The 15157-nt window shown below is 37.9% G+C and overlaps 1 protein-coding gene and 1 long non-coding RNA gene across 3 annotated transcripts in view; both read right to left on the bottom strand.

Moving 5' to 3' along the window:
- The window catches only part of LOC121389434 (centromere protein N-like), a 36918-nt gene that overhangs the window by 9187 nt on the left and 12574 nt on the right, over positions 1 to 15157 (bottom strand). The window contains exons 4-6 of the mRNA XM_041521062.1: positions 14320 to 14405; positions 3079 to 3249; positions 2341 to 2442 (exon numbers count right to left, since the gene is read on the bottom strand). Coding sequence (XP_041376996.1) covers positions 2341 to 2442; positions 3079 to 3249; positions 14320 to 14405 — 359 coding nt within the window. The remainder of the gene's footprint in view (positions 1 to 2340; positions 2443 to 3078; positions 3250 to 14319; positions 14406 to 15157) is intronic.
- On the bottom strand, positions 7861 to 12393 carry LOC121389437. Of its 2 annotated transcripts, XR_005960065.1 has the most exons (4): positions 11846 to 12393; positions 9757 to 9916; positions 8245 to 8446; positions 7861 to 8103 (listed from the first exon to the last, which is right to left on the bottom strand). It is a non-coding gene; the product is annotated as an uncharacterized LOC121389437 (long non-coding RNA). The 2 variants fall into 2 exon arrangements; XR_005960066.1 differs by lacking the exons at positions 9757 to 9916; positions 11846 to 12393 and adding an exon at positions 9276 to 9730.

The raw sequence follows: 15157 nt of genomic DNA, 5'->3' as shown, positions 1-15157 counted from the left end.
AGTTCTGCCATGGTGCCCTTCGAAAATGTATGAAAGTAGCCTTTGTACCTTTTAGGTTAACCTTGGTGCCTTTTAGGTTAGCCTTGGTGCCCTTCATTTCCTAGATTTTTAAAGGCTAACATAGCCTGCCCTTCTAACACCGAATTTCGAGGCCTGATGTCAGTTCTAAATAACTCAAATCCACTTCGTTAAAAAAACAAAAGGAAAGAAGAGCAGTTTAAAAATCATATTCCTGCTTTCCTTTTTAAAAAAGTATTAAATAAAAAAAGTCAAAGTATGTTTTGCTTAACACCACCACTAGAGCACATTGCAGTCCTTGGGTTTTGAAAAACCATGGCAAGTGAAAAATAGCACACCTTAAAACGCTTAGGCGAGTGAAAATTATTACTTTATGAAGTAATTGGTAAATGTAAATGTAGAAACATATGTTGCAAAAATGAACCAATAAACCAATAATGTTTTCTTCTAATTTTATGTTGTTTGGTTAATTAGTGTACATGTAGTCCGACTACTTTTCTCTTTCAGGAATGGAGCAGTGCTATCGAAATATAATTATGACGTGTATACAATGTTGCAATTTGATTATTTAATTAAAATATGTATTTTTCAAATAATTTGATGCACACAATTATAGATTCTTTTTAAGTGTTAGATGGTTTGATGAACGTGCAGCTAAATGTGCAGAAATCAATGTGTCTTGAATTTCATTATTATGTACAACGAACATGATTAGGATAGTTGGGATGGAAAAAACCCACTGGTTCTGCAGAGGTGGTTCATTTAGAACTACGACCCAAGCGTCTCAGGTGTGCACTACCGACTGAATTAGATCCCTCATATTATTTTATTTTTTTAAATAACTCGTTTAACGTACATTGTAAGCCTACAATTAGTTCAAACGATAGTGTTGGTTGAGGCACTGACATTCACGTGGCATTTTTAATTTAACAATTACGCAACCAACATTTGACCTACCACTACCAGTTATGAATGGTATTCAGAGGCAGATCTATGGTGGGGGGGCCTAAATTTTGCGACAGTTATAATTTTATTTTATAGTAATTTTAATTTTTAACGATCCCCCTTTAAACCTCCCCCAAAGTTCTCTTGGCATTCCATGTCATGTCATTATGTCATTGGGGCCCCCCTAAATGGATTTTCTGGATCTGCAACTGGTGTTACATTATTGATCTAGAACAGTCCCAATGTTGTTGATAAAAAATAAAAAATCCAAAGTGCGACAAAATCTGTCATTACAAAGGATTTAATTTGAAACATGGGATGCCACAATAAAGATAATTAATGTAAAAAAAAACATAATTTTAGACACCCATCATAAATGCGTCACAAGTTGTCAAGTAAACCAGCGTGTGCGTGCAGCCAGTTCCAAGAGTAAAAGTAATCTGACTGCAATAACTCTGATTGGTCAATATGCCATGTTCGAGGCACAAATATTTAAATGAAGTTTTTTTAAAGATACAAAAAGATAAATAATAATGTTAAAAAAAAAAAAAATTTCTTTTCTTTCTTTTTGTTATTCCGTCTACTTTTGAATTCTCTTGGTCTAAATTTTATTTCTTTTTTAAAGAAAGTATAAAGTTACACGCTTGGAATTTTCGGGACCTCACGTAAACTTTGTAGGCTATCAGTTATGAACTAATCGAGACAATTTTACCAACTTCGCTGATTTCCGTAACGAGTTCATTTGTGTAGGCTACAGAAGCCACTATTTAATTCAATTCCTTTTTTTTTTCATAACAATATGAACAGTATAAATGAGTTAACCGTATCAGACGTGGACAGTTTCTAATTAATAATAAATTAAATAGGCAAAGGAGTTTTGATCGGATTAGTATGTCTTTGAAGATGTCTATTAAACCAGTATTTTCCGATTTGTATAGCAAAGTACCAATCTTATATTAAAAGCTTTTATCACATTCTTTATTTCACTGGTATTATTAAACCGGTCTTTCTGTCAGATACATAGGGTAAATAGTGGCAATCAATATACAACATTATATTACGTGCACTATGTGTAATGTGCGTTATTTTTACATGCGCTGTACGAGGGTGATCGCACTCACGCACCGTAAAAGACAAGGTCTGAGATTGGTTTATTAATCATCGGCTATTGGATGTCAACCATTTTGTATTTTTGACCTGGTTTTTGAGGAAACCTGCTACATTTTTCTATGCATTTTCCCACAGACAGGACAGCACATACCACAGAATTTAATATACCAGTTGTGGGGCACTGGCTGGGATAAAAAAAAAAAAAAAAAACTTAACCAGAGAATGGGTCCACCGAGGTTTTAATTTGTAAAAAATGAAGTAACTCACCTGTGAGTGGCGGTTGATTGCAAGCTCTGCCAAAGAACTGACGTGACATCCAGTTAACTTCAGAGGTTTTATTGCATCAGCTCCAAATGCAACCAGAATTGCCTGTAATAAGAAGAAGTTTGTTTTATTTAACGACACCACTAGAGCATATTGATTTTTTATCTTATCCTCTGTCGCCACTCCATGGGCTACTCTTTTAGATTAGCAGCAAGGGATCTTTTATATGCACCATGACACAGACAGGATAGTACACATCATGGCCTTTGTTACATCAGTTGTGGAGCACTGGCTGGAGCGAGAAACAGCCCATTCTTCCTTTAAATGCAATAAGTTATATTTAATTCAATTCAATCATCTGGTCCACTGGCCACAATTACTTGTACATAGGTGTGTGTAGATGACCACTACATTAATTAACCTTTCCCCTGGAAGGGTGGATGCATAATCTTTAGACTTGAAGAGGAGGCAGTGCTCCCCTAGTGCCATAAGCCAGCCCCCCAATTAAGACCTGTATGCTTTAAGTTACATTACAGCCTTAAATAAATCAAACTTAATTTTGTCAAATGTCTGCACAAATGAACCTTCGGGTATTTGCATTAAATACTCATAACTATTAGCTACAGTTATTTCTCATGATATCCCACGAATATTAAAAAACTTCACACTGTGCACTTCATTTCAAAGTCACTAATGAAAATACTTGCAATGTTTGTTTCGAGCGTTCCCAACAGAACTCACCTGTAAGACGTTGTCCAACAGCCCCACTTTAATTCTGGGAAGCATTAGGTATGGTGTTCTGGGATACGCCACCAGGAAAATGGTACTGTTCAGGTCATAGCCAGGTGTCCTGTCGTCAAGAATCTCAATACGGCCCCAGACAGCACCGGCGTAATAGTTCATGTTGATCAACTAGTTAAAAATAAACATAAAATATTACACAGATCACACTCGAGGCACATTATTACAGAAGAACCATCAGTTAAAGATGCAGACCCTAATTTCAAACCGTGAAAATTAACTACATTTGTAAGTTTGATTAATCTATAAACCTGTATCACATCTGAATAAATTACCAGAGGCGGATCTAAGGGGGGGGCGGCCGGCCTGGGGCCTGCCCCCCCCCAAATTTTGTGACAGTTATAATTTTATTATATATTAATTTTCATTTTGTTACGATCCCCCTCCTAACCTCCCCCAAAGTTCCCTTGACATTCTGTCTCATGTCACGGGGGCCCCACCTAAATGGATTTTGTGGATCCACCACTGATTACAATAGTGAAACGAGAGTCTGTAACATTGAAACAGGGAAGTACCATCTAAAATAGATTAGAGCTTGCCTCCATAACTGCTACTTCTCAGAGGTATGTGTTTTTAGAATGATAAAAATGGAGAACACTTTGGAGTGGTTTCTCTTTTATAGATACATCACCTGTCCTCAAACTAGTGTATATTCCCCCAAGGACAGTAGTCTGGTTCGAACATCCCAACAACCAATGGGAGGACCTAAGATTCTTCTACTGCGCATCCCTTCCTGTTCCGGTCATGTGACCGTAACTTCCTTCTTTTCTTGAAGCGGATCGCACGCAGAACTGGAAGCGGGGAGGCCAGGTGGGATTCATCCCTTGATGACAGGTGATGTATCTATAAAATAGAAAACACTCAAAGTTTTCTCCACTTCTCTTCAACATCACCTGTCCTCACTCTAGTGCAGCATTCAACAGCTGTGGGTTCCATACTCCGAAGATACACACGTCTTCTCCCCATGGACCGGTAAGAATCTGACACAGTGGAAGAAAAAGGCCAGCCTTGGTTAACCCATCCCCTATGGAATGCCTGGAACAGACCAAACCTGTGCTGTTAGTATTAACAGTAGTGATGGTGGCATCCGTCAGTGGTGTGAAATAAACGAAACCGCATAGTACGCATCGACTCGCAATTCCGTCCTCCAACAATTGGGTTCTGACAGGGTGGGTAAGCATAGCCACCAGGGATGCAGGTGTTAGGTAACCTCCCACGTCATTCTTGTGTTAGTAACAACCGCAACAATATTGTGGGTGCATCCATCAGAAAATTGAACCAAACAACCACCAGTTTTTTCTAACTAGTAAACAGTGAATTGTTAGCCCAATTGGGTGGAAACAGTTTGTCAATGTGCAGTGCTTGACTTGTGTTATCCTGACAAAAGCCTTGGAAAAACTTTGGAATGGTGCAAAAACAAAACTGTCAAAGTCAAGTTCTCAACTGTCGATTCCTTGGACATTTCGGGGTGCAGTTCGGAATTCGACAGACATCAGCGGCGACAAGGATTAACCAGAGTTTGAACCGACCACAGGACCCAAATGATGGAATCCCTCGACATCTTTGTTGGATACATCTCGCAGATTGTAGTTGGCGAAGATGGAGTCAGTGGCCCAAAAACACCCTGTTAAAATACTGTTAACAGGCTGTTGCAGTGCAGGTAATCCCTCAGCTTGGTAAGAGCACAGGATCGTAGACCAAATCCAGGTAGACACTGTGTTCTTAGTGATGTCTTTCAAGTGGCTCTGGTTGCATGAGAGGAGCAGGCACTTTCGATGTTTGCGAAAAGACTTAGTTCTCTCAATGAAAAGATTGAGGGCTAGGACAGGACATAATGACAAGTCCTCAACATCGTGCGGACCGACGATGGAAGAGAGTGCTTGGACAGCGTAGGTGTGAGGCACTTAAGCAGGCAGCTGGTTCTTAACAACAAAGTTCAACAGGAGGCCCAGTGAAACTGGCATGTTGTCTCTATGGAACCGCACCATGTCCACATCCAGAGCATGGATCTCCGACACTCTCGCCACCATAGCGAACCCCAGCAGGAACAGTCTTCCTTGTCAAAAGCTCTAAGGATGCACCAACAATGGGCTTGTAAGATGCTTTGGACAAAGTCCTCAGAACCATGTTCAAGTCCCATTTTGGTAGTCAAAAACACTGGACCTGATAATCATGTTTGAAACCCTTGATCATGGAGTGTACCTCAGGAAAAGTAGCCAACTTGGTACCTGTGGCAGATTAGCTGCGCGGGAAGGTCGTGATGATTCGGAATGCATACAGTCCCGACAAGACCCGTCGGCCACTCGTGAAGCTTGATCTAAACTGCGGATCTGTGTCTCTACTGTGAATAACTCGTGAGATGATCATCTCAATGCAGTCGCACGAGTCCCGTGAGCCACGGGTTCTGTATCACATGTAGGCACAGTTGCAGCAAGCGACGTGACGGAAGCCGTAGGTGGTTGCTGGTCTGCAGAAGTAACAGTAGCAGCTGATCATGGGGGCCGTAGACACCGTAATGAGAGCCGTCAATAGTAACTGGTCAGCTGCAAAGACAGTAGTTGGACTGGCAGAAACCGCCAGACCGACATCCTTCATCCGTATTGACAAACATTGCATTGAATGTCTTTCAGCAAAATGATTACAGTACTTTTGCAAGTCCAAAAGGAAGACTGCAGAGTTGCAGGAGCCACGGTCGGCTCAGTCTTCTTAGCCCACTGGGCGAGGATCCGAAGATAGCTGTTAAACTCAGACGGTCCAAGTGTAAGACAAAAGACATCTCGTCAAGTTACAAGATGGGCAGCAACCTGGACATGCATCATCCGGGTCTTTCCCTGCTAGGAACTTCTTACACTTAGTGTAAGAATGCACCACTCTAGTAGAACTAGTGTCTGACATATTCAATTATCTCTGTAATGAAAAAACAAACATATGTCTGTACAATTCCGGTAAACAAGAAGCTGCCATTTTAAAAATGGTGACCAAGACTGTTGACCGGCACACAAGTTAATCATTTGGAAAGAACACTTTAATAAAGTGTTTACAACCAAAATAGTTGTACAACAATAAAGTAACAACATTTTGAAATGTGTTACAGACATTAAAGTCTCAAATAAACCAAGTAAAAAGGATAGATTGCTCAAATTACGACGGAGCAAAAATCCAGGACATCCAAACCATAAGAGCGAAGGGAAAAAAAAGGAAGTTACAGTCATGTGACAAGGACAGGAGTGGGTGCGCAGTAGAAGAATCTTAGAATCTTCGAACCAGACTACTGTCCTTGTGGGAATATGCACTAGTTTGAAGACAAGTTGAGGACAGGTGAAGTTGAAAAGAAAATGCATTTCGTGGTATCACCAACACCAGGATGACACGGTTCACTATGGATGTATGGAAATGGATAATCTTAACAATAAAATACAAATAATGTCTAATTTCAATTTTCAAAAAAATGGCTCTAATAGTGAAAGATATGACACAGCGTTTAAAAAGTAGGGTCTGTCACTTTCAGCAACTTTAAAGTGATGTGAACGTATCACCAGATCACCAGTATCACCAGATCTTCATGTACTGGTACTCCAAAACACCTGTCTTTAAAACATCTTATAGACCGATTCTTGAACACTCAATACACATCACACCGGTAATCAAACTGAAAACAACAACGAAACGAAATACTACATCATTGCAAAATCAGTTAGTTTACAATTAATGTACGTTTGCAACATCAGGGCTCGAACGTAACAACGGTATCTGCTGTTGTTGAGATATAAATTGCCGTCGAGGTCAAGAGCATCACCAACAGCACTTTTCTGTCATCGGTAAAGCTCCTCAACAATGGCAAACTATATACACCTGGTGTATATTATCTGCTAGTGTTTAACATTTGTGCTTTTGAAATAGATCTACATAGAGCAAGATCACCTTTCAGTCATGTTGATTTGCTGCAAAAAGTCACTAAAAAAAAAACCCTGCTGTATGCAGGCTCAAACTTTCTGTCAGTGAGCCGTTTTACCAATGGCACCGTTTTTTAAATATTGCTGCAGGCGACAAATTCTGAAGTTCAAGCCCTGCAACATCAGTGCTATGCAAGTGTTACATTTACAACTCACTGATTATGCAAGTATAATTAATTTAATCGGATGATCACGAACGATGGTAAAAATCACATTCATTAATTGACTTTCGGTTACCTGACATTTGCAGGCCTTCGGATTTCATGGAAGCGATAGTTTCCGGTAAAGTGTCGGTAAAATCACAGAACCAAAATTTTTTTTCCAAGGATTATTATAAGAGTACGACTATTCAACGAAAAAATATATATATAATTATTTTGTAAAATCAGTTTCCCATGGGTTCCCACGATCACAGGGCACTGAACCGAAAGTGTTTCCCATGAAATTTGAAATCCTACGGCCTGCATTTGGAAATATTGTCCCCCGAGATCGGATCAAGAATTGAAAAATGTGAGGGGTGGAATGTATGTTTTGTATTTACACAACACACTGGCTTTATCTAAAGTGAGCCAACTAATAAAATTCTGAAGCACATTTTCTCCAAGCTTTGAATGTATGACCATGTCTCAGATCTACAAAAATTTACACATGACAGTGTTCTCGCTGGCCAAAAATTAAAGGAGGGCGGTCACCCCACACCACCCACAAAAAATAATAATTAAAATTCTGACCCAACTCTGTCTTGAAGAAAAAACTAATGAACTAGAACTGTTGGTTAAAACACTTTTATATACATTAATTAGTAATGTGGGTTGCTCCTTATAGTCCATTCACACACAAAAATCAATCTTCCTATTTCCCTTGGCATGCCATCTGTGCACAGCGTCAAGGTTGAATGTCTCCTCTTCTCATTCAACAGACACTAGCTTGAGATTGTTGAAAATGCTTTGTGATAATCAATTCCTCAGTCATGTCTTGATTTGTTTGAGTGCAAAATATCCTCTCTCACAATCTGTAAAGAAATAAGAATACTAATTAAAACAACAGAAAGCACTGCTCTGTCTTACCAAGTAAATACATTGTAGGTTTTTGTGTGTTCAAAATGCTTATTTACAATAAAATATTTGTATAACTATATTATAGACAGACATACCAGCTGTGGACATTGGTAAGACCAGACAAATCTTTGCAAGAGTCTGCAACTGTGGCTGGTTGTTGTCAGATACCAGGAATGCCAAAATGTCATCAACAGTTTCTCCTTTGTTTTTCTTTCTGTGGAGGAATGGCAGAAATCTACTTCACTCCAGTTTAACTTCATCCTCTTCCACTTTGTTGGTGAAGTGAGCAGCCAGTGACTGAAAATACACAACAGAAAGATTAAAATTAACACAAATTAAGTCAGATGTATGAAACTGTTGGCTGTGACAAAAATAAAAACTGTATCCATGTAATTAGCACTTATAGTAGTATCCTCATTTCCATAGTTGTCCAGTTTGTGTAATTCAACGTCTGGCATCACTTCAGGATCAAACAGCTTGAATGAAGACAGGGTGTCTGGGTCTGGAAATCAGCTTTCAATTTCAATCATTAATCCTTGAGGGGTGGGACGTAGCCCAGCGGTAAAGCGTTCGCTTGATGTGCGGTCGGTTTGGGATCGATCCCCGTCAGTGGGCCCATTTGGCTATTTCTCGCTCCAGCCAGTGCACCACGACTGGCATATCAAAGGCCGTGGTATCCTGTCTGTGGGATGGTGCATATAAAAGATCCCTTGCTGCTAATCGAAAAGAGTAGCCTATGAAGTGGCGACAGCGGGTTTCTTCTCTCAATATCTGTGTGGTCCTTAACCATATAACCGTAATTAAAATGTGTTGAGTGTGTCGTTAAATAGAACATTTCCTTCCTGCATTAATCCTTGAAGGAATGGAGCATATACCTGTAAGGTACCAAAATGAAAACAAACATCAACATCAAGATTGAGTGCAAAAGAAGATATTTTCAATGGTTCACAGTATAATGACAACAACATTATTACTTGGTAAACATGTCCATTATACAAAGGTATAAAGATTAAGTGTTGTTAAAGGTCTACATTTATCAAAAACGTAATTCACTATTGTTTGGTATCTACGTATACCTTTTACAATATATATGAAGTATCAATGAAATAAATTTAAAAACATTTACCCGTTTTTAATATATTCGCAATAAAAAGTCGCATTTTCCCCATCGCTTGCCAAAAAGCCTCTGAACTCCAAGAGTCAAGTCACATGCAGCTTTTCGGTCATTTTACATGGAAGTGTTGAGGTGTATCTTTGTGCCAAATATGAACAATGTACACCTCGGCATTAACATTCAGGCTTTGTTTTTGTCTCCTAGCAAAGTCCGGGCTCCAGGCTACAAATAGGTTAACATCACTGTTATCGTAAGATTTGTATATCTGTTGCAGAAGATAGTTGAATTGCTTTATGGGTTCAATCTCTTTTGCTGTTTGAGCACTGGCTAATACAAGTCGGTGTGCAACACAGTGGTTGGCAACCAGATTGGGACATATCTGAAAATATATATAAAAATGGCAAAAACACGTCAAAATATTTATAGAATTAAACCATGTAACTGGAAATAAAAAAAAAAAACAATTATGGAACTTAGTCAACTAAATAATTACCCTTTGTTTCAACAATGCTGCTACACCATTATGTTTTCCCAGCATGGCATTGGCACCATCAGTTCCGAAAGCAATCAGCTTTTCTGCCAGAGAAATCTTCAAATCACCCAAAATGTTGACCACAGCCTTGTAGATGGTTTCAGATTTTGCCATCTGGTAACTAAAAATAGATATAATTAAAAAATATAATTATTAAGACTAACCATGACTTTCAATCACTGTCATAAAAAGACAAAACCAAATGTATCTTAACTACAAGCATGTCAACTTATTAATATATACAATAATATATTTATTTATCCTATAACTTACCCATGATATCCATGTCATAAACCCATGTGATAATTTACTTTATTAACCCGGTTAATAATGGTATGCAAATTTACAAGGTTTCTAGGTAATGTGTTGCTGTGGATGGGTCATTTGCTTACAAACCAACAAGACCTGTGTACCTGAGCGTAACGTTTTCAATGATTTGTTTAAAATGCCTACGTCAAAATAATCTGTGCTAATGTTGAACTGGTCAAACTAACCAATAGTTGTTTGTATTTTTATTAGAGTTTTAGGTTACCCCTATATAATTTTTTTATAATTGAACCAACAGAGTAAGACTACTTTAAATGTTTCAATGTGTCGTCGGCAGAAGTAACCACAAGAAGTAATGACGTCATAGCACATGTGTCGCTTGTCTCGACGCCATATTGTCATTACAGCGGAATAAATCCGATGACCACCAACTTAACTTGTTTTTATATATTTCAGGTATGTAAAAGCATCAAAACACACTCGCAAACATGTTCCCCATGTACTAGAATAGATTATAATGTGTTCGGTTCACTAGGAACAGTTGTTTTAGAAATTTGCAAGATAGTCCGTTTGAACTGTCGAACGCACCTGCGATATTATGGGCATTCTCTATATCAATCTTTTAGCTTTCCAAAACACCTTGTATGTATGTTGTAATGGGTATAGTAGGTTGTTGATGCATATATCTGTATTTTGTATCATGTAGCAGTATTTTAGATCGTGTAGCAACAGGGTGAAGCCTGGTGTGAAAGTGTGCTATTTTCAGAACAGCATAATGGCGGTTGATCACTGAAGCAGTGGTTTAAAGGCGCACCGTCTATTTGTGATGTGAAATACTGCATTTTAATAGAGAATTAACTGTTATCTGTATTATCATTAAGATTTAATATAAAAATATTTGAAACATGTTCAATTCTAAATATAAACTCTGTGAAGTGTATTTTATATTGTACAGTAGGAGAAGTACAATTATTATTTGGGAATTGATATTGCCAACTTCATTAGTTATTCAAGTTAGTTTTAGTAGGAGTTATCAAGTTCATGAGTTACTAGTTATCTGTTTAATATTTGGTTGTTTTGATACACATTAATAATAGCGAAGAGATGGTGTTTTCAATACAATATGTAAACAGTGTGTAAACTATTGCAAGGGGAGATAACCCTACATGTTATATCAGCTTGTACTTTAAAACGTTTGTGCATTATATTGAAACGGAGATAACTCCATGTGTCATCACTTTGTACTCTGAAGGGGAGATAACTCCACACATCACCTTAGTTTCTACATTGAAGCTGTTTAGTATGCATGGGTAATTGTTATGACATATGCCTTAGAAGTTGTTTATAATGACGTCATAGCACATGCGTCGCTTGTCTCGACGCCATATTGTCAATACAGCGCAATAAATCTGATGACCACCAACTTAACTTGTTTTTATATATTTCAACCACACCCATTTTCTGGGTGTGCAACACTAATCATGATGACGTCATATTATCGATGGCGACGACTTTAGTACTGTGATTTACTAAAAAATTAATTAGAATATTATTTTAGATGTGTTATAGGATAAATAGAATTCGCTACTCGTGTTTTTTAATATGTAAAATATCAACCTCGTCTAGTTAATCGGTATTTGTCTCAGCAGAGCCTCGACAAATACAGATTAACATAAGACCCGGTTGATATTTTCCATATTAAAAAATACTTGTGACGAATCCTCTATTTATTATCTTTAACAATAACCAATGAGAATAATTTAATTATATTGGGGTAATTTACCTCGGTTAAAGTGAGAAAGGCAATCTTCGGCTTATTGTCATGAAGGTACTTGACATACATGTAGATGCATAACTGTTTCAACACTGCAACGTCGGTCGTTTCATCAATCAGGACTGCTATAACTGGACTGGCTTGAATTTCCTTGACAATGTGATCAATTATGACATCACCTGTGTAAATGAGTTCATGAAATAAATAAAAAATTATTTCCAATAATCATAAACACTGAAAAAAACTAAATACGGTACATTAAATGTGTAATAAATTATATGAAATTATCAAACTTGAATGGACTAATATAATGTTACTTACCAAAAGAAGGCACAATCTTTTGAACTTCTTCCTCCGATTCATAGGTGACATTTGGTTGCACGTTCTTGTTGTCGATGTATGCACAGCCAAGGTTCCTTATTAGTTTCGGCAGTTTTGGGTATATCGTGGTGTGGGGAAGTTCTTCTTTTAACAAGAAAGACATGCAGTGCATGCAGGACTTCATCGCCACAAGTTTCATATCAATGGTGGTAAAAAGCAAAAAGGAAATATTTTATTTAACGACGCACTCAACACATTGTATTTAAGGTTATATGGCGTCAGTCATATGGTTACGGACAACACAGATATTGAGAGAGGAAACCCGCTGTCGCCACTTCATGGGCTACTCTTTTCGATTAGCAGCAAGGGATCTTTTATATGCACCATCCCACAGACAGGATAGTACATACCAGGGCCTTTGTTACACCAGTTGGGGCTGGTTTCGTTTGATAAAACACACTAACTTATGAAATTGCATCGAGTTTACACGGGAAAAAATAGGGGGGTTAGTGGTTTGGCAAAATTCGAAAGCGGGATAGCAAAACACGAAAGCGGGGCGGTGCGCCCTCCTTAAATAGAGCAGCGAGAACACTGTACGACCATCAAGTAGTATTGAGAACGTGCAGAGGTGTTGTTAAACAAACATTCCTTTCTTTTCATAGATGAGAATGTCCCATCCCAAAAAATACTGAAAATTACAGCGGCTTATTTAGAAATTAGTTTAAAAGGACATAATGTTTAGCAGGTTATAAATAATAGTGCAAGGCAGTTAAGACTCCTAGGGGATTATCAGGGCATGATCCCCTCCCCGGTAAATTTTTAAAAGTATAATGGCCTGAAAGACGATTTTGTGGCAGCTGAGTAAACAAAATAATCCTTTTCTAAATTATCAGTTTAGATCAGTTTAAGATTTTTTGGTTTATTATTAAAAAAAATGTGAGCGGCAGACACCGGTTACAAAACACTGACTGCCTTATTGGAATTTGCGAACAAATTCACCACTGTCACTTGTTTGGCTAGCAAGTATTAATATGCCAGTTACGCGAGAGCGTATCGACCAGTATATGCCGCTTTTTTCCAAACAAGTACGCACATTTACACTGCTCACAGATCTCGGGGGATCAAAACGGACCAATGGTGATGAAGATAACATATGTGGATAACCAGGCCTTAGGATTTCAAATTTCATGGGAAACACTTTTTTGGTTCCGTGCCTTGTGATCATGGGAACCCATCGGAAACTGGTTTTAGGTTCCGTGAAAACAAGTCATAGGGACCCATTTTTAATACCACTGATTTAAATTATTATAGCAAAATTTGGTGCAAAGAGACATGTTTTCAAACTCAATATAAACTTGATTTTCGGAACGCCCTTTCATTATACACATGCCATTGTGATTTTGACATCTAAATAAAAATACTTATTTAATTATAATAGTTTAGGCCTATGTCATTTTCTCCCATAATGAAACTACAGGAAATAGTGGACCTATTCAATTGCCACCTTGAGTACAAATGTACTCATGCACATGCGTGAAGTTGACTTTTTTCGACTTCAGTGATACTAGTCAGAAGGTTAAATATTTTCTACAAAATTGTATTTGAATTTAAATACTATTTCTTGACTCCTATATTTAAGAGATACACTACAAATAATTAGTGGCAGTCATTTTTGTTCAAATGTGTCACATGTTTCATTGAGCGCGTGTTCGAACTCTGATTCAGATTTACCTGAACTAAGAAGTTCGGTTAACACAACAATCCGAATAGGGCCTTGTGATTGTGTCAAACATGCTCTCCAGTAGTGTGATATCAGAATCATAATTTAAAAACAAATATATATATATAAATATTATTTTCGTTGAATAGTCGTACTCGATATAATAATAATTGGAAACGAAATTTCGGTTCCGTGATTTTACCGACATGGTACCGGAAACTATTGTTACCGTCAAATCCAAAGGCCTGATAACATAACCACTGTCATTTTGGAGTCGCCAAAATGGTGGTTGATATAAAACCCGGACTACTGGGTAAGTATAAAGTCCGGATTGCAATGTTGGTGTAAAACCCGGACTGCTGGGATCAAACGTAGCAAAATCGGGCAGTACAAAAATGCGGAATTCTGAAAGATTTTCATCTATGTCTTTTCCCAGCCTTACCACATCTCCCACATACAGCAACATCTGTGTCTGGAGAGATTTTCTCAGCTGTGCCGGTCTGGAGATGATCTGAACTTCAGTTCTATCTGTAAGCGAACACAGGAGGTAATTTAAAAACAGCACATGTATTTGTGTAACATGTATCAACACACTGTCTATATTATACTCCAAAACGTTTGTTTTTGACACAGTGGCTAGCTCTGTCACTCGCTAAAATTGCAAAGTTTTAAACACAATTATTTGGTTGCTATTTTTGAAGTTTAATAGATAATTTGGCAGAATTTTCAGCTCACCCAGAGCTAGCCTTGCATTGCCAATAAATTACTAATATTATTAGAAGCTTTTGTTTGTTGGTTTTGTGTAACGACACTTCTAGAGCACATTGATTAATTAATCGGCTATTGGATGTCAAAGAGTTGGCAATTCTGACACGTAGTCATCAGAGAAAACCTGTTTCATTTTTTCCTAATGCAGAAAGGGGTCTTTTATATGCACTTTCCCACAGACAGGAAAGCACATACCACAGCCTTTGACCAGTTGGTTGGAATGAGAAAATAAAATCAGTTGAATGGATCCATAAAGGTAGTTTGACCCTGCAACGCAAGCACCTCAAGCGAGCACTCAACTGATTGAGGCAAATCCTGCTTATAATATTATTATATATGCAAGGACCAATATATGACAGATGGGTGATAGGTCACCAACTCAAAAAATCAATAAAAAATCAAAATCAATATATGTCAGGGCTGCCACTCGCCAAATTTTCCAATGGCGAATTTTAAGTACAAATGGTGAATTTAATTTTAATTTCGCGAAATAATTTTGTGTAATAATTGAT

The sequence above is a fragment of the Gigantopelta aegis genome, chromosome 14 (assembly GCF_016097555.1).
Source record: "Gigantopelta aegis isolate Gae_Host chromosome 14, Gae_host_genome, whole genome shotgun sequence".
NCBI lineage: Eukaryota > Metazoa > Mollusca > Gastropoda > Neomphalida > Peltospiridae > Gigantopelta > Gigantopelta aegis.
The sequence above is the reverse complement of the archived record's forward strand: the minus strand, read 5'-3'. Positions and strand labels throughout refer to the sequence as shown.